Source organism: Peromyscus maniculatus, chromosome 20, assembly GCF_049852395.1.
Source record: "Peromyscus maniculatus bairdii isolate BWxNUB_F1_BW_parent chromosome 20, HU_Pman_BW_mat_3.1, whole genome shotgun sequence".
Lineage (NCBI taxonomy): Eukaryota > Metazoa > Chordata > Mammalia > Rodentia > Cricetidae > Peromyscus > Peromyscus maniculatus.
In genome coordinates, this window is record NC_134871.1 from 58,360,675 (window position 1) to 58,380,235 (window position 19,561).

The window sequence follows — 19,561 nt, forward strand, 5'->3', positions numbered from 1 at the left end:
CCTTCAATGTCATGTCTTTTTTGTTGTTTGTTTTGAGACAGGGTTTCTCTGTGTAGTTTTGGTGCCCGTCCTGGATCTCGCTCTGTAGACCAGGCTGGCCTTGAACTCAGAGATCCACCTGGCTCTGCCTCCCGAGTGCTAAGATTAAAGGCGTGCGCCACTGCTGCCTGGCTTTTTGTTGTTGTTGTTGTTTTATCTTTGGAAGAAGACCCTGTAGTTAATTTTGAATTTTTAGTTTTCATAGTTAAAAGTACTGATAACAGTATATGTTTTCCTTTAATAGAAATGTCTCATACAGTTTTATATTTAATTTTTATAGGATGTCAAGTACTTATGAGGAAATAATAGATGTTTTCTAAAAGAGGTAAATCTTAGAAGGAAGCAAAATCTTTGGTTAATTTTTTGTATTTATTAGTGTTATTTATGTACTAGGACAAATTTTATAGAGATTTATAGATTTGTCCACTACAATCAACGAGTTCCATGATCATTCTGTAATTTAGTAGGTTCGTCTGAAGTTAAAAGAAATGATATTCAACATGTAGTGGGTATTCAACTCGTAAAGGCTCTGTCAATGGGAAAACATAAAATAAAATTAAAATCTTATCACCAACTTTAAATGTTTAGTAAAACGATAAACATTTAGTATAGCTATAGATAAAATTATTTAGTAAAAGGATAAAACATAGCCCTTGACTTTTTAAGCCTCTTTTGTGTGTGTGTGTGTGTGTGTGTGTGTGTGTGTGTGTGTGTGTGTGTGAACATTACTATGAGTAGATTAATACTTCAAAAGCCTTACTTGTTGTAAACAGAGAACAAGTATTAATCTTATCTCATGGCTATTGATTGTGATCGTAAAACTTTTAATAACTTGGAGCAAAAGAGATTGTTCAATGGTTAAGAGCTTGAACTACTCTTTCAGAGGACCTGAGTTTGGTTCCCAGCATCCACACTGGGCATCTCATAACCATCTGTAACCCCAGCTCCAGGGAGATCTGACACCTCTGGCCTCTGGGCACTGCACTCACATGCTGTGACCTGCCCAGCTTGGGTCCTGGAGCCCTGACTAGGAGCAGGAGGGAATGAAGAAAGGACAGGTAAGCACAGGAGAGCTGGGGTCAAGTTGGAGCAGCACCTGTCCTGCCTGGAACCTCAGTGTGTTTATAAAGTGTAGCACAGTCCCAGTCAGCTGGCAGGAGGGGTCTGTGGCGAGGACTCTCGAGCTGTACACATCCAGGAGGAAGAAACAGCAGTACTCATTTCTGTACAAGCCAGTCAACTGTCCATGACACTCATACTTGGACCAGAGGAAGCAGGTTTGTTTTCTGAGCCTTGCCATAAGGTGAATGGCTTTGCCAAATCCCCATGGGTTGAGACCTTGGTCCTTGACATGCCTGTCCCCATGCCAACAATACACATTCACTCAGGACTTCTCCCTCCACTCGCATGCACAAACCCACTAACAGACCACATGTACACATAGTTAAAAATAAAATATTTAGGGCTGGAGAGATGGCTCAGAGGTTAAGAGCACTGACTGCTCTTCCAGAGGTCCTGAGTTCAATTCCCAACAACCACATGGTGGCTCACAACTATCTGTAATGAGATCTGGTGCCCTCTTCTGTCCTGCAGGCAAACATGCTGTATACATAATAAATAAATAAATCTTTAAAAAAATATTTAGGGCTGGAGAGATGGCTCAGTGGTTAAGAGCACATATTATTCTTGCATAGGACATGAGTTCGATTTCCAGCACTCATATCAGGCAACTCACAACAGCCTATAACTCCAGCTCCATCCCTCTGATCTCCTCATACATAGACATACACATGTACACATATGTAAATAATAAGAATATTTTAAAAATAAAATATTAAAAATTTGGTAACTTTTATTTTATAATCTTCTAAAATTATTCTCATTTGTTTCTATTTTAGAATTTTTTTTTTTTGAGACAGGGTTCCTCTGTGTAGTCCTGGCTGTCCTGAAACTTACTCTGTATAGACCAGGCTGGCCTTGAACTCAGAGCTCTGCTTGCCTCTGCCTTCCAAGTGCTGGGGTTAAAGGTATATACCACTCAAAGTCCTTTCTTATCCAAATGCATTTTTCCCTTTACGCTTTTTTTCTTTTACCAAAAATACAGTGTATATATGTAGCCTTTATATTTCATGTTCTTTACTTGATAGTTTAGTTCTTATCATAATTATTGTTATTTTCTATAAAACTTAGACTTTTTTTCAAGACAGGCTTTCTCTGTGTAGTTCTAGCTGTCCTGGCACTAGTTCTGTAGACCAGGTTGGCCTTGAACTCACAGAAATCCATCTGCTTCTGCCTCTCAAGTGCTGAGATTAAGGGCAAAAACATTTTAAATAAGAATGTTAAATGAAGCCGGGCGGTGGTGGCGCATGCCTTTAATCCCAGCACTCGGGAGGCAGAGGCAGGCGGATCTCTGTGAGTTCGAGGCCAGCCTGGTCTACAAAGTGAGTTCCAGGAAAGGCACAAAGCTACATAGAGAAACTCTGTCTCAAAAAACCAAAAAAAAAAAAAAAAAAAAAAAAAAAAAAAAGAATGTTAAATGAAAATTCAAGAGGAGGTAACTAAAACACAGAAAACATATAAATGGTATTTTAAATATCTAACAGTTACAAACACAGGTAGAACATATTAATAGTCCTTTTCATCTTCGTAGTAAGTACATTAATCACTTAACAAATATTTTACCTAAACTGTCTTTTTTTTAAACTAAAAGCAAAGATGAGTAATTGCCCTAAGTATAATATTATGACATAATGTAACAAATTAAGATGATCTTTTTTCTTTTTATTTATTCTTCTCTCATACAGTACATCCCAACCACAGTTTCCCCTCCCCTAAGGAAAAAAGAAAAGAAAGGAAAACAGAAAACCCTCCTTACTACACACCCCTAATAACCAAACCCCTCTTTCTCTTATGGGAATTCCCATAAAATGAAGCTTCCAAACAATAATACGGCTGTATTACAACATAGTCTAATCTTATCTACTGCTTTGCTTTGAATACAGTTTCTATGCCACTTAAAAAAGAAGAGATTATTTATAAACTAACTCCAAGATGTCTTTGTAAGCCTTGAAGCAGTGTTTTTTCCTTATTCTTCTCTCGTGTGTTACATTCTGACCACAGTTTCCCCTCCCTCCACTCCCCTCAGCTCCCTGCTTCATGCTCTCCCATCCACTTCTCTTCTGTTTCCCTTCAGAAAAGGTCAGGCTTCCCAGGGATATCAACAAAACACTGTGTAGCAAGTTACAGTGAGACAAGACACAAGACACACCCCCTCACATCAAGGCCAGACAGAGGCAGCCCAGTAGGAGGAAAAGGGTCCCAAGAGCAGGTGAAAGAGTCAGAGACACCCCCACTGTCACCATTAGGAGTCCCACAAAAACACCAAGCTACACAACTGTAATGTATATGCAGAGGACCTAGGTCAGACCCATGCATGCTCTGTGATTGTCCCTTCAACCTCTGGGAGCCCCTATGAGCCCTGCTTAGTTGACTCTGTGGGCTGTTTTCTCGTGGTATCCTTGACTCCTCTGACTCCTACAATCCTTCCTTCCCTTTGAAGCAGGTTTTTAAAATGACTGTTTTTATGTTGTTGTTGTTGTTTTTTGTTGTTGTCGTTTTCCCCCGAGGCAGGGTTTCTCTGTGTAGTTTTGGTGCCTGTCCTGGATCTTGTTCTGTAGACCAGGCTGGCCTCTAACTCACAGAGATGCACCTGGCTCTGCCTCCCGAGCACTGGGATTAAAAGTGTGAGTCACCGCCACCTGGCCGTTAAATGACTGTTTTTAAAAAACATTTAGAGTTGTATCTTTTTTTTTTTTTTTTTTTTTTTTTTTTCGAGACAGGGTTTCTCTGTGTAGTTTTGCGCCTTTCCTGGGACTCACTTGGTAGCCCAGGCTGGCCTCGAACTCACAGAGATCCACCTGCCTCTGCCTCCCGAGTGCTGGGATTAAAGGTGTGTGCCACCACCGCCCGGCCTAGAGTTGTATCTTACATAGGCTTGGCTAAGATATCAGCCTTGAAAAACCTTTTTTTCCCCCCAATACAGGGTTTCTCTGTGTAGTCCTGGCTATCCTCACTCTGTAGACAGTATAGACAAGGCTGGCCTCAAACTCAGAGATCTGCCTGCCTCTGCCTGCCGAATGCTGGCATTAAAGGCGTGTGCCACCACCAGCCAGCAACCTGTTCCATTTTTTAAAAGTTGCACAGGTGGTGGTTGCTCACGCCTTTAATCCCAGCACTCAGGAGGCAGAGGCAGGCGGATCTCTGTGAGTTCGAGGCCAGCCTGGGCTACAGAGCAAGTTCCACGACAGACAGAACTATTACACAGAGAAACTCTGTCTCTAAAAACAACAAACAAACAAAAATTGTAGATGTTTATACATACAAAATACACCTGAAAGCATAGAGATAAACATCCCTGGGATAAGGGGTTTAGCATCTCAGGGTCAATTAGTGAATATGAAAATTTGTACCTGAATCAAGAGTAGTCATTTTTTTTTAAATTAAATTATTCCCTCAAGCAATACGACATTTTGTGGAATCAGAATCCAGATGAAGATCAAATAACTACCGTTTTGACAGGAAACATATAATTATGTATATCTTATCTTTAAAAAAAATTTAAATTTAAATTTAAAAACTCATGTTAATTCCTCCAAAGAAAGATCCAGGACCCCTCTGCTTGTTCTCCGAAGGTGGTCATACTGATTTCCTAACCCCCTTGTCACTCACTTGGTTCCTTTAATTGGTGAACTAGACATGTGGTGTGGCTAAGCTTACTGAGGGAACAGTTGGAGTTAGAGATTTTTTTTTTCCCTTCACATTTTAGTTTTACTGTGAGCTAAAAGAGAGCTGGGCCAATTGAACAATTTTAGCTTACACAAACACTTTACTGAAAAGCCAATTTGGTACCGAGTAAATGATGTTAACACAAGCCCACATGAATAGTGCATACACGGAGATTTTTAAGAACCAAAATTTTGACTCTTTCTGTTTGTTCGGATTCTCTCTCCAATAATCCTCACTGTGAAGAGGAAATAACACAAAGACTGAGAGGGTGTGAGCATCTGGGAGGCAGAGAGCTCTGTCACCTCTCCATGTGGCCTCCATGCCCTGCTTCTCCTGGCATTCATAGATCCCACCGGCTGATGGCACACCCAGGTTTATCCACTCAGTGAAAATCAATTAAACATTTGTTTAGGGCTCAGGCTCTGTGAATAAATATCTGCAGAGACCCCCCCCCACACACACACATACCCTCCCTCTTTGGAGCTCATCTTCCAAGACAAAAGGCAGAGAATTTGACAATCTAAGAAATCAGTGACTTTTTTTTTTGCATGGTTCACCTTGTACAAGAATGTGGGACTGAGCAGGGCAGTGGTGGCGCACGCCTTTAATCCCAGCACTTGGGAGGCAGAGGCAGGCGGATCTCTGTGAGTTCGAGGCCAGCCTGGTCTACAGAGTGAGTTCCAGGAAAGGTTCCAAAGCTACACAGAGAAACCCTGTCTCGAAAAACCAAAAACCAACCAACCAAACAAACAAGCAAACAAAAAGAATGTGGGGCTGGGCAGTGGTGGCTCACACCTTTAATCCCAGCTCTTGGGAGGTGGAGGCAGGTGGATCTCTGTGAGTTCGAGGCCAGCCTGGTCTACAGAGCTAGCTCCAGGACAGCCAGGGCTACACAGAGAAACCCTGTCTCAAAAAACTAAAAAACAGACAAAAATAACAAAAAGAATGCAGAGAAACAACGCTGGAGTCAGAAGTGTGAGGCTGTAAATCCACAGGGTGTCCAGGAGAGGGAAGTGAATCTGCACGAACCCCTTTTAGCTGGGCTAATTCCTACATGATGAGGGAGCACCCACAGAAGTAGGGGAGTGCTCCCTGAGTGCCTGTGGACATGACTACCCCTGGTCAGGCTGTGGTAAGAAGGGAAGTGTTAGCAGGTGGGCTGTTGCTCAGGATCACAAGCAGCAGGGTGGGGGGCTACACATGGACCTGACACCCAGGGGGCGGGGCTTTGTGCTGGGCACTGGCCCACAAAGGCTCTGTCAACAAGGAACAGACTATTTTTAGTCTAAAATGGACTCCCCCTAGAAGATCAAGGCCTGGGTTTCGGCTAGTTGCCAAGTCACATGGCAAAATAAGGGTCAGGTCTACTGGGTGGAGTGGCATCGCATATCTTTAGTCCCAGCACTCAGGAGAGAGAGAGGTGGATCTCTGAGTTCAAGGCCAGCCTGGTCTACAGAGCAAGTTCCAGGATGGCTAGGGTTACACAGAGAAACCCCATCCCCCCAAAAAAAGAAAGAAAGAAAGAAAGAAAGAAAGAAAGAAAGAAAGAAAGAAAGAAAGAAAGAAAGAAAGAGAGAGAAGGAAAAAGAAAAGAAAGGCGAGTCATGCCTGTTCCATCCTGGGAATGTGTAGCAGGTCCTGTGCTGGTCACCTCTCTCACCCTGAAGGTGAAGGCCCTCTCAGCTCAAATCCCTAAGTCCAGCTTCTTCCTGGGTAGGACAGGGACTCCCTGCTTCCACCTCTGACCCAGGGAGGGCCACTGTACCACGTGAGGGAGACATTGGAGGCATGGAGAGGGGATGAATGCCTGGGGAATCTCAGGATGCTGAGCCTGGACATGTCTCCGCACTTCATGGCTGTTCAACAGACAACCTAAGGGCGGAGGGCAGCATTCCTGGACCAGGGAAGAACACAGACTGTATCAGGAGGGGACCAACAAAGCATGCTGTGTGTGTGTGTGTGTGCGCGCGCTCAGGTTCGTGCATCAGAAGCAGGGGCCACAGCTAGGACCCACTGTCTGACCTCACCCTTGTCTAGGGACCCCACCCTTCTGCCAGCCTAGCCCAAAGTGCCAGAGCCCACAGAACCAGGCCCTAAATCACCGGGGCCAGACCAGCACTTGGTGGGTGGGGACTTCTGTGGTCACTGCTGGAGCCACACACTGTGCCGCCAGAGAGGCAAGAAAACGGGGAGAGGACAGCCCCCTGCGGCCACAGTCCCTGGGAGCGAAAGTCTGGTCCAGCCTCTGTGTGGAAATGTGGTCAGCAATGGGTGTGACTGAGACAACCAGGAAGGCTGGTTCTGAAAGACCCTGCTATATACTCCAGGCCCGGCTACAGCAATGCATTCTGGGGGTTCCAGTGGAAACTGCTGTGCCTCGGGCAAAAGGCCCTCTAATGATCTCACAGGCATTCCCACAGGAGTAAAGAGAAGGGTGGAGACCCCTGTGAGTCGACTCTTGTCAGGACGGTAACCTTTACCGCCAGCTCAGACAAGGCTTGGCTGCCAAGTGACAGATACTCTGAACGTGTCATCCAAATGCCATGAGGGGGCTGTGAATGATTCTAAGTGGACCTTATCCTGAGGCAAGAGTGGGGGGGGGAGAGAGAGAGAGAGAGAGAGAGAGAGAGAGAGAGAGAGAGAGAGAGAGAGAGAGCATTGGAAAGAAGGCTAGAGTTAGCTACAATGTGCCCTCACCTCTGCCCCTTGCCACCTCCAGCTTGAGGCCACGGGGACATCCCTCCCCACACCGTTCTCAGCTCATTTCTTGTTCTCAAAACTAAGTGTCACACATTGGTACATTTATAAAGAACAGAGTTTTATTTGGCTCATGGTTCTGGAGGCTAGGAAGTTCAAGGGTATGGGGCTCGCATCTGATGCTGGGTGTTGGTGTGTGTCTGATGGCTCGGTGATGTCATGACATGTGGAAGGTGTCACATGCAGACTGTCACATGTGGAAGGTGTCACAAGTGTACCTGAGGGAACTTGCCTTTAAAACAAAGCCATGCTCAAGACAGCCTATTAATCCATGAAAGGATGAATCTGTTCACAAGCGCCCTGGCAGAGGTCTCCTCTCTCAAGATTGTTACACTGGGGACACAGTTTCCAGGGCATGGACTTTTAGGGTACATATTCATACAATAGCAGACCTCCAATGTCCCCAATAGCTGGCTCTGTTCACCATATCAGGACCCCTCATCAGCCTTATTCTAGGGAGGACTTGGGCCTTTCCCCATGCTTGGGTGTCCACAGACTGCCTGGTCCCTTGAGCGACAGAGGGCTCCAAAACTGCACCGTTAACAAAGGATCTGAGAGATCCACTTTGCCTAGCACCCATGCTTGAGTGCAAAGCATGGGGACCAGCACAGCCTAGATGCATTGAATAAATAAATAAATAATAAATAAATGGGTGTCCTGCAAAGGACCTTCCCCGGTGGGAGACACCCAGCAGCAAAGGGGCGACCCTCCGAGAGGAAAGGTCGTCATAGTGCCAGGGGTGGCTGCCTCTCCTCTGTTTCGTGGCCAGAGAGCAGGGGTCAGAGTTAACAGGCTTATGAAAGTCTGCCCAGGGAGTGAGCAGGAGGACTGGGATGTGGGCACAGGAGAGGGTGGGGCTCCACAAGAAATACCATGGCGGCAATCACGATTTCTCTAAAATAGCTCTATATACAAGGTCCCTCGTCTATGTGTCGGTTCCCGCAGAGACGAGCCATGATCTGGGGGCGTCTCGGTCCGGTCTTGGTCCTCATCCTGGTCCTCGTCCCGGGCTCCGCCAGCTGCCTGGCCGCCCGCCGCCCGGAGCAGCAGAAGGCGCCTTTTGGTTATCTAGGCGCAGAGAGAGGCTTTGCAGGGGCGGGGCGGGCGGAAGCCACAGCAAACTAGGCACGGCGCTTGGTGGTCCCACGGAAGCCCTGCGAGGAAAGGGGCGCTGAGACCCGCCCCGCTGGCCCGACGGGGAACAGCCCCTCGGTGCCCTGCCCACTGCGGCGCCCACTGCCGCTCCCCCACTGCCCCATCCCACTGCCCCAATCCATCAACTTGTTCCCACTCTCCGATCCCCCTGATGCGTCCACTACCCCATCCCAATGCCCCATCCCACTGCCCCATCCCGCATCCCCCAGTGCTCTGTCACCATCCACCGCCTCGTTCCCACGCCTACAACACATTGCTCCGCCCACTGCCACGCCCGCACAGCACAATCCCTCTACCTCTGGACCTCTGGGCCATCACTCCTCCAACTCACTGCTGCCCGCACCCCCCAACTTACTGCCGCCCCGCACGGTCCAACTCCACCACGGTCCCGCCCTATAGCCCCTCCTACTCTCCTGTCCCCCAACGCCCCAACATCCACTGCCACAGCCACTGTCTCCACCATCTGGCAGCCTGAGGTACCTACCATAGCTCCTTCCCTGCCTCTCCACCCCACCCATCTGCTCTGACCAGTGCTGCCAGTGGGGAATTATGCCTCCTGCGCCAGTCACTTCTGCCCCGGTGAATCTGAACTCCTGGACCAACGTTTCACCGTCCACACCCATCCGCACCCTGAGGCCACACCCACTGTACTTTGAAACCACGCCCATCACCCAAAACACCAGACTCCTCGTTCCTGAGACCAGGTTCCTAGGGCAGACTGTAATAAGGCACACCCGCTTCACACCATTTCTACCCATAGAACGGAAGCCTAGTGCCAGCAGGCTCCCAAACACACTCACTTCATGGATGCCACCTGTCTCCTTTACTAGGTTTCAGAAAACCTAGACTTCTCAATACACAAACTGGGGCTGAGGAGTGGAGGTCAAGTCTGCGGTGAAGGCCAGAGAGGCTGGGGATGGCCCCATTTTGTCCCTCTCTACCTGCCAACCCCCTCAACACCGCCAAGGCATGGGCAGTCCCAGCCAGAAGGAATGGGTGGGCTCTGTGTCTCTGGGCTACACTGCAGGGCTGGTCTTGGGAACAGAAGGGAAGGCGCCATTCCCATTTGGGGAGGAAGCTGGCCCTACTGGACACCGGAGGGCAGGATCTAGGGCTCACTGAGCACAAGAGGGCTGCAACCTTCTCCTGTCTCCAGGAGGTTTACCTTCCTGGGGAAGGTTCCTACTGGTCCTGAAACTGGTCATTTTCTTCCAGTTTTCCTTCCAGATCTTTGCCCACCCCCTGCCTTCCCGGAGGTGGTGGCCAGGGGAGACCTAGTGTCCAGGCTGTTCCAGGAGACACAGCCCCAGACCTTCATGCCCTGGGTGGAACTGAATGATGAGTCCTGGCATTGATCAAGGTGGGGGTGGGCACAGGGGACCGAGGGATGATGAAGGTAAGGGTAACCAACAGTCCTTATTCTGCAACTCTCCAGCCAGCCCATGGAGTAGGGACCCTAGTAGTGGCTGAGAAGGCACACTGAAGGAGGCAGGCCCCTGGACTTGGGGAGGCATCCGTGTAAGTGGTCTCTGGAGTCTAGACCAAACCAACGTGGGGCAGAAGGTAGGAGAAGCATTGCTGGAAAGCTGTAGAGAAAACCAACAGAGCAGAAAGATAGGAAGGTCATGCGGGGCTGAAGGAGGCCTCCTGGGGTATGGGAGGCAGAAGGGCATCCCTTGGAGGAAAGAGATCCCTGCCCCAGGAAAGCAGAAACCACCAAAGGTTATTTGTCCCTCCTCCACTGCCCCACCCTGACCCTTGATCCCGAGAAGAACTGAAGGAGAGATCCGTAAGAAAAGGGAATGCCAAGTCAGCCTGCCTGTGGATTTGAAGACAAAGTCTTATCTGGCTGGTGGAGAAGTTAGAGAGATGCCTGAGGTGGCTGGGTTACAAGTGGAGCAGACTCTGTTCTATGATGGGTGAGCCCGTATCCTGGAAGAAATGCAAATGACCTCTACCAATAATTTGTTAAAGAAAAGAGTTCACCGTAAATATGAGCAAGTTTGGGTAGATGCTGCTGCAGGAGCATTCCGGGCAAAACAATTAGGATCGCTGGACAATTAGACACGGGACATAAGTTTCATAATTCCAAATGCAATGTTGAAAGCATAAGAGAGGAAAATAAGCTAAAAGATGTCCACGAGGTGTGTGTGTGTGTGTGTGTGTGTGTGTGTGTGTGTGTGTGTGTAATTCATATGTGTGGGCATGCATGTGTGTGGTCAGATATGGAACTCAGAACCTCATGCATGCCACTGGCAAGTCCTCTATCACTGAGCAGCAACCCAGCCTAGTAATTTTATTAAAACACAAGTCCTACCACTACTCTTTTGAGACAAGGTTTCCTGTGTCCTAGGCTGCCCTTGAACTTCCTACAAAGTCGAAGGTGATGGTGAACTTCTAATCCTCCTGCCTCAACCTCCTGGAGTTCATGTGTTGCTGGGGATGGTGCCTAGCACCGCCTGCATGCTAGGCAAGGACTCTACCAACTAAGTGTCACCCCCAGCCCAGCAGGCGGGACTTGTAAGAAGTGGCCATTAGAAGAGCAGAGATTGACATCTGTGGATTCACAGCACCGATGGGCTTGGGGTGAGCAGAAGCGAAGCAGGGAACCGTTCCAAGGGCGACACAGAAACCAGGCAGCTCCAACAGTGGAGACTAGGACCATGTGCAGCCACTGGGAAGGGTTAGCAAAGGCTAGCCCGAGGCCAAAGTGAAGGAGGGAGAGCTGAGATGGAGGCCAGAGGTGAGGAGATTTCTAACTGGCCGGTGGTGACAGTTGCAGTGTTATTTGTTGTTGTTTTGAGACAGGGTCTCCCTTTGTAGTTCCGACGGGCCTGGAACTCACTATATAGTGTAGTGGGTGGCTGTTCCAGCTTTGTCCTGGAAGTACCACCCCCATTGAGGCTTCTGGCAACTGTCACGCCTAAGAGGCAGAGGTGAGACAGGAACTCTGAAAGACCCGAGATCCAGATGCACCACCTCTCTTGGTTCCTGGATCCTGGACTCTGGAGGTAGACGGAGCAGAGTTCTCCAGAGAATACCGCTGGGCTGCGCTTCACCTTTCCAGGACCCTGTAACCTATCCCTTCACTTGTGAGTTACCCCACAAAATAAGCCTCCCTTTTAACTACGTGGAGTTGCCTTAATATTTCAACCAATAATATAGATGACCAGGCTGGCCTTGAACTCACAGAGATCCCCCTGCCTCTGTTTGAGTGCTGGGATTAAGGCATGCGCCACCACAATGCAGCTCACTGCACAGTTTAAAGGAAATCCTGGGCAATCCAGGATGAGTGAATAAGCCACATGCCTGGGTAAATGGGTGACTAGAAGGTTGGCAGACTGACGGCTTACCGTAGGACAGGATGATGACAGTGTTGTTGGTTTTCTCTTTAAAATTTGTACTTTTATTTGGCGTGCACACATGTGGCCACAAGTGCCGCAGCCCCTGTGTGGGTGTCAGAGGATACCCGAGGGAGCCAGTTCTCTCCTACTGTGTGGGTCCTAGGGCTCGAACTCGGGTCATCACGACTGATGGCAGGTTGCCCACTGAACCATCCTGCCCACCCTGCAAATGCTGGCTTTCTGAAAGCAGGCAGAGCTGTGCGGGCAGAGTGTGCTGAGAGCAGGTGGCTGCTGCCTGTCTGTGCGAGGCACTAGTGTGAGAAACAGCTGGAGACCATCCAGTCACCTGACTGTCCCAGACCCTCACTGAGGGATGCGGCTCAAAGCATTCTCCCCTGAGAGTCTGGGACACATGAACCCGCAGAAGGCCAGGGGCACATAGGCAGGCAAACTTGGAAGACAGATGGGATGAGGCCCGTGCTGTATCTGTGGCATAAGAGGCGTTGCAGGGCTGGCTTATAACTCAGCTCTGAGAAATTTGCCTAGCAGGCATGAAGTTGTGGGTTCCATCCTAGCCTCACCACCACTACCACACACACACACACACACACACACACACACACACACACACACACACACAGAGAGAGAGAGAGAGAGAGAGAGAGAGAGAGAGAGAGAGAGAGAGAGAGAGAGAGAGGTGTTAGCCAATTGTCAACCATAGCAAGAACTCTGCCAGAGGAACATCTCTAAGCCTCAAGGCTATTAGGCTATCTGGGTAGGAGGGAAAAGTTTTGGAATTTGGTAAGGAATATTTGCAGGTACCACTATACCACCAGGGACAGACTATCTAACCTCTAAACCAGGAACACTGAAATGAGAGAACTATAGGAGGTCTGGAGGCATGGCTCAGTTGGCGGGGCACTTGCCTCATAGGCACAAAGTCCTGGGTTCAGCTTCGCATGAACTGGACATAGTTGTGCATGTCCGCAATCCTAGCACTCCAGGAGACAGAGGGATCAGAAGTTTAAGGTTCTCTTCTGCTACACAGAGAGTTTGAGTTCAGTCTAGGCTATATAGGATCCTATCTCAAGAAAGAAAAAAAGTCGCTGGGTGGTAGTGATGCACGCCTAATTCCAGCACTCGAGAGGTGGAGGCGGGTCTGCCTGGTCTACAGAGTGAGTTCCAGGACAGCCAGCACTGTTTCACAGAGAAACCCTGTCTTGAAAAACAAAAACAAAAACACAAACAAAAAAAGAAAGAAAAGAAAAAAGTAAACATCAGAGAAAGAAAACTGTGGACAGGTGGTTGATGGGAAATCAGTGGCATCAGTGGTAGATGCTGCAGTGACCCTGCTCCAGTGGCTCTTGTGGCCTGCCTCCTGTGCACATGTTCAGGATGGGCACGGGAACAACTGAACATGGTGGCTGCTGTGGGATGGTGTCCCACGAGGCCACAAGACATAAGTCTTTTTTTTTTCTCTTTGGTTTTTCGAGACAGGTTTTCTCTGTGTAGCTTTGCGCCTTTCCTGGAACTCGCTTTGTAGACCAGGCTGGCCTCGAACTCACAGAGATCTGCCTGCCTCTGCCTCCCAAGTGCTGGGATTAAAGGCGTGCGAAGGTCCAAGTCTTGTCTCTATACTTTCATAGCCTACTTGAGGAGGCCGGTCAGCAGCAATGGCCAGGCGGCCTGTCTGGCCCTGACCTGCATGCAGAACCTGTGGAGAAGTTAGCATGTGCTGTTTGAGGCTACACCATGCTGAAGTTGTCGTCTGTCAGCAATTGACTTTCAGTAGAGCTCAGCTAGAAAGACAGAATGTAAACACTGAATGCACAGGTTGAAATACACTGTCCATTTTGGATTGAGAAATCTCTAAGGCTCCCAGCCCGTGGGGACAGGGGTCGCATATCCTGCATATCGGATATTTACATTACGATTCATAACAGCAGTAAAATCACAGCTATGAAGTAGCAATGAAATAATTTTATGGTTGGGGGTTCATCACAACATGAGGAATCATATTAAATGGGTCCACAACATTAGGAAGGTTGAGAACCACTGGTCTAAGGCGTGAGATGAGAGAATGAAGAAAGAGAAACACAAGCAAATTCTAACCAAAGTAAGTAAATAAAATAACGACTGGCAATAAAGTGGGAACGAACAGACGTGTTAGAAGAAACAGGCATGTCCCCAGAGGCGCTGATTGGGCTCAGTAACTGACAGACCAAGGTGACAGGAAGCAGCCGCGCTCGCGGGAGCAGAAACATGTCTAAAATACAATCGACCAATCCGACCCTACTCACGGCACTCAGCTCTTGCGCACTTCGGTGGAGTTTGTCCTGAACGGGATATTTACATAGTTAACCGACGAAGCAATTCGGAAGAAAGGTCGCATAGCGAAGTCACACAGGCAATGGTCTCTGACCAAGCAACATGTAAGGTAAAGGAAGAGAAGCCCCATGCTAACGCATTTTCAGGAGGAGAGCAGAGTCAGCCTGACACAGCCTCAGGTCACCAGAGAGGAGGACTTCTACTGAAGGACTGGCTACGTCAGACCGGCTTGTGGGCGTGTCTGCGGGAGATTGTTTTGATTATTAATTGATGGGGAGGGGAGGGGACAGTACTATTATTCCCTGAGTCCTGATCTATATAAGAAAGCTGGCCAAGCCTGAGCTGGAAGGAGAAAGCAAGCAGTGTTCCTCCAAGGTTTCTGCTTCAAGTTCCCACTTGAGTTCCTGTGTCCTGACTTCCTCCAGTGATGGACTATGGCCTGGAAGTGTAAGTCAAATAAACCCGAACTTGCTTTTGGTCAGAGTGTTTGATCACAGCAACAGGAAGGAATCTAGAGGACCCAGGGACCAAAAAAAACCACTGTAGTGAAAGTCAGGAATGGTTGAGTTGATAATACTCCAAACCACTGCATTAATTTTTTTTTTCAGGTACAATTAAATTAGACAGGATTGCTGGTGAGCTAGTCAAGATGGGGTATGGGAATGGTAAGCTCAATAATCAATATTGGAGATAAAATGAAGGCCTTGCTTCATGCTGCAGAGTGACAGGTGTCACAAGGCTAATTCACACGTGCATCAGACAGTGCCTCACTCTTAGGAGAATAAGGGACAACTCTGGCGAGATGAATGCGGGATAAACTCAGACATGCTCCTAACTAAAGCCAAAAGCCAGCTCTCGGCAAAAGACCTATACATAGAAACGGCCCCATGTGCTAATGTCGAGTTGTGAAAAACCCACAGCCATTACGACATGGGAAAGTTGTCAGAGTAAAAAATGGAGTTATTAGCCGGGCAGGGGTGGCGCACGCCTTTAAATCCCAGCACTCGGGAGGCAGAGGCAGGCAGATCTCTGTGAGTTTGAGGCCAGCCTGGTCTACAGAGCGAGATCCAGGACAGGCTCCAAAGCTACACAGAGAAACCCTGTCTTGAAAAACCAAAAAAAAAAAAAAAAAAAAAAAAAAGTATTTATGTCAAACTACAATAAGGAAAGAGAAAGCGCTCAAGCTGGGATGCTGTGAAGGAGGGGGTTCTCACACAGTACCATCTCAGGACGATCTGCTGGGACCACAGGCTGGCAGAGGGCTCTGAGACCTTTCTCAGAAAATGTCCCATGTGCCTAGCCTCTCCACTAACTGACCCCGCCCATTACTGGTCCCGGCATCACTTCTCATTTCCCCTTTGGAACTCTTTGTCTCCATGACCTTTCTGGTGCCAGTTGGTCTGCAATGCTCCTTCCAGGCAGGTCCACTGTCTCTGCATAGTCGTGCTTGTCACTCAGGTTGGCACGTGGGGGTGTGTGTGCCCACTCTTACGGTGCTGAAGTAATGCACAAAGGCATGGGAGCATCAAGAAAGGAGGGCAAGCTGCAGGTGACACGGTAGTTAGAGATCCACAGGTATTTAGAAAGTACCAGAACTAGGAAGTGGGCTCACCAGCACTCGGGGACAATGTGCCATACACAACCACCTGCGCTTTCTGTGTTAAAGCCACAAACAACCAGAAAATGAAATTCCAAGTATCATTCTTTAAAGTATCAAAGTTTATTTATTAAATATATTTGGAAAAGTATCAACATACATCAAATACTTAAGAACAAATGTAGTGAAAAATGCCTATGCACTAAATACTGTATATATAAAGCAACCAAACACCTAAGTCATGTTGAGCTACTGCTCGACATAGAATGGAAGTCTCCATTGGGGGGCGGGGCAGTTCTTCCTAGAGGGAACTATGGATTTGATACAATCTCAGTAAAAATCTCCAAGATCTTTTTGAAGTTGACAAGCTGATCTTGAACTTTACATGAAAATTCAAAACTCACTGAAGAAAGAAGAAACAAAGGCAGGAAACTTGTATGGCTACATTTCAAGATCTGTTTTTAAAATACAGTAAGTAAAATAAATAAATAGCTGGGTGGTGGTGGCGCACACCTTTAATCCCAGCACTCGGGAGGCAGAGGCAGGCGGATCTCTGTGAGTTCGAGGCCAGCCTGGTCTACAGAGCGAGATCCAGGATAGGCACCAAAACTACACACAGAAACCCTGTCTCAAAAAACCAAAATAAATAAACAGAAACAAATAGAAACAAACAAATACAGTAACTATGTTACTAAAAATGTAGTAACTAAGGCAATGTGGAATTGGCATAAAATTGCTAAAGAGACTGAGGAGCAGAAGAGTTAAAATTCAGGACTCATTCAAGAGTTTTGTTTCTGTTTTTCTTTGGAGACAAGGTTACTATGTATTCCAGGCTGGCTTCAAACTCTCAGCAATCATACTGCCTCAGCCTCCCTAGTGCTGGGATTACAGGTGTACTCTATCATGCCCGGTTAAGAGCCTACTCTGTGTGTGTGTGTGTGTGTGTGTGTGTGTGCGCGTGCGTGCGTGCGTGCGTGCGTGTGTGTGTGTGTGTGTGTGTGTGTGTGTGTGTGTGTGTGTGTGTATGCAGGTGCATGTGTCCATGTGGGCATGTGCAGAGGACAGGGATTGGTGTTGGGTATCTTTCTCTATTGCACTATCTTTGTTTTGTTTTGAGACTGAACTTGAGGCTCACAGTTCTGCTAGACTGCCTGGCCAGTGAGCGAGCTCCGGGGAATCCTCCTGTCTTTGCTGCCCTCAGAGCTGAGGTTTCAGGCACGTTGTGCCAAACACCTGGCTTTTACCTGGCGCTGGGCATCTGTGCTCATGTCCTCCTGCTCACACAGCGAGCATTTTACCCACTGAACTATCTCCCTCCCCACCCCCCTCTTATTTTTGCTTTTCAAGACAGGGCCTACGTAGCCCTGGCCAGCCTGAAGCATGTGGCAATCCTCCCACCTTGACTGTCCAAATGCTAGGGTGACAGGGGTCTGCCGAGAATCTACTCATGGCAAAGATGCCCCAGCTCACCGGAAGATGGCTGCGGTTTTTGATAGTAGCACTGGAGCGTCTGGACACCAGCGCACAAATGAGCCCAGGCCTTGCACCCCACACAGACCCATTCCCAGTGGGTCAGCAAGACACAGTGTGCAAGCCAAGGCCATAGGCTTCAAGGAAGAAGCACAGGAGAGCCCTCGTGACGGGGTAGGCAGAGTTATTTTTTGAAGGGACACCAAAGCACCGGCAACACCAGGGGACACTGGCAAGCAAATGGACAACATACGCCTTCATCACAAGGAAGGCCCGGGGTGCAGCTCTGTGGTAGAGGAACCTGCCTAGAATGGGCAAGGCCCCCGGGTCAGATCTCCAATACAGGAAGGAAGAGAGGGAGGGAGGGAGGGAGGAAGAAAGGAAGGGAAGGAGGGAGGGAGGGAGGAAGAAAGGAAGGGAGGGAAGAAGGGAGGGAGAGAGAGAGGGAGGGAGGGAGGGAGGGAGGGAGGAAGGAGGGATAGACAGTACTAAGGAGGGGGAAAGACAAGCCACGGACTGGGAAGGCAGTTGCCAGCACACGTAGCTGCCAAGTAAACATACAGGATGTGGAAAAACTAGACAGATAAAGCCAAGAGGCACAAGACCTAACTTAAAAAACGGAGAAAAAGGCTTAGTGAAGCACCTCACAGAGAGAGGCACACTGAACATGGTTAGCCATCCAGGGTGACGGTTATTGACTGTCACCTTGACAGGATTAAGAGCCACCTAGGAGAGCAGTGAAGCACACCTCTGACGTGTTTGCAATGGGATTCCAGAGACGGTAGACATGAGGACTCTGATCTGACAAGTGTGCCAATCCTATTCCTGGAGTCAAAAGCTAATTTTTTTTTTTTTTAAGACAAGGTCTCACATATTCCAGGCTGGCTTCGAACTCCAGTACTAGGACTAGAGGCGGGTGCCACCATGCTCTTGGTTTATGCAGTGGTAGGTATGATGCATCACACAGAGATGTATCACAGCCCCAGAGTTCAAGTTAGATTATACTGGGAGGTGCAACCATGGAAGGTGGTGCTTAGCTGGAAGACGCAGGCCAATGGAAGCTTGTCCTCAGAGGCTCCAGCTTGGCCCTGCCCTTCCTGCTATGGTTATATTCTGTTTCCTGTCTACCACGAAGTGAGTGGTTCCGCTCCAAGACATGGTGTCTCTGCCATGATGGACCGATGCCTGTGAAGCCCTGAGCTAAACTCAATGATTCCTTCCTTTGAGCTGTTCATGTCAGGAATTTGGTGATGGGGATACAAATTCACCAACACATCAGGAAACACCACAATGAAATACCAACACATATCTATCGGAGGACAGAACCCATCATATCCCACAATGCTCAGGGCTGAGGGTGTAAAATGTTGCAGCCACTTTGTGGAAACTGGGTTTCTACAAAAGTGAAATACAGGGCTGGAGAGATGGCTCAGAGGGTAAGAGCCCCAGCTGCTCTTCCAGAGGTCCTAAGTTCAATTCCCAGCAACCACATGGTGGCTCACAACCATCTGTAATGAGATCTGGCGCCCTCTTCTGGCAAGCCAGCAGAACATTGTATACATAATAAATAAAAAAAATTTAAAAGTGAAATACAAGCCTTATTTGTGACCCTGAGCACCTGACTAAGAGAAGTGAATGTATAGGTCACAGGAAGAGTCTTAGAGGGATGGTCAGAGCAGCATAGACCCATCACTAGCAGGCTAGAAAAACTTCAAATCGACTCACTGGAACCAAGTCTGCTCAGCTGTGAAGATGAGCATGGGACTGGGAAGGGAGATGTCCCACTACACATTAGCTTGAGGCTAGACACAGCCATGTTTGGCTGTGAGACTCCTCCCTTTAGAAGTGAGGGTCAGTCAAAAACCATCTATGATGACTTAAGGCAAATGGTAGCCTGCCGTGGAACAATCTTTGTACACTGAAAATACGTATTGCTCTCATTGTTAATAAAAAGCTGATTGGCTGATGGCTAGGCAGGATTTTCAGGGCAGAGAGAATGCTGGGAAGAAGGAGGGCGAAGTCTGAGAAGTCTCGGGAGATACAGAGAGAAGCAAGATGAATGTCCCATGTTGAAAGAAGGCACAAC

General features: G+C 48.2%; 1 protein-coding gene across 6 annotated transcripts in view; it reads right to left on the bottom strand.

Moving 5' to 3' along the window:
* Window positions 1–389: 389 nt before the first annotated feature.
* Ttll8 (tubulin tyrosine ligase like 8) overlaps window positions 390–19,561 on the bottom strand; it is a 76,797-nt gene continuing 57,625 nt past the window's right edge. For 4 of the 6 annotated variants that reach the window (XM_076556549.1, XM_042264620.2, XM_076556547.1 and 1 more), the window contains exon 14: window positions 390–568. In XM_076556549.1, coding sequence (XP_076412664.1) covers window positions 500–568 — 69 coding nt within the window. In that variant the 3' untranslated portion in view covers window positions 390–499. Of the gene's footprint in view, window positions 569–7,622; window positions 8,736–19,561 lie in introns of those variants that run through there. The other 2 variants (XM_076556550.1, XM_042264621.2) reach the window with 1 other exon arrangement.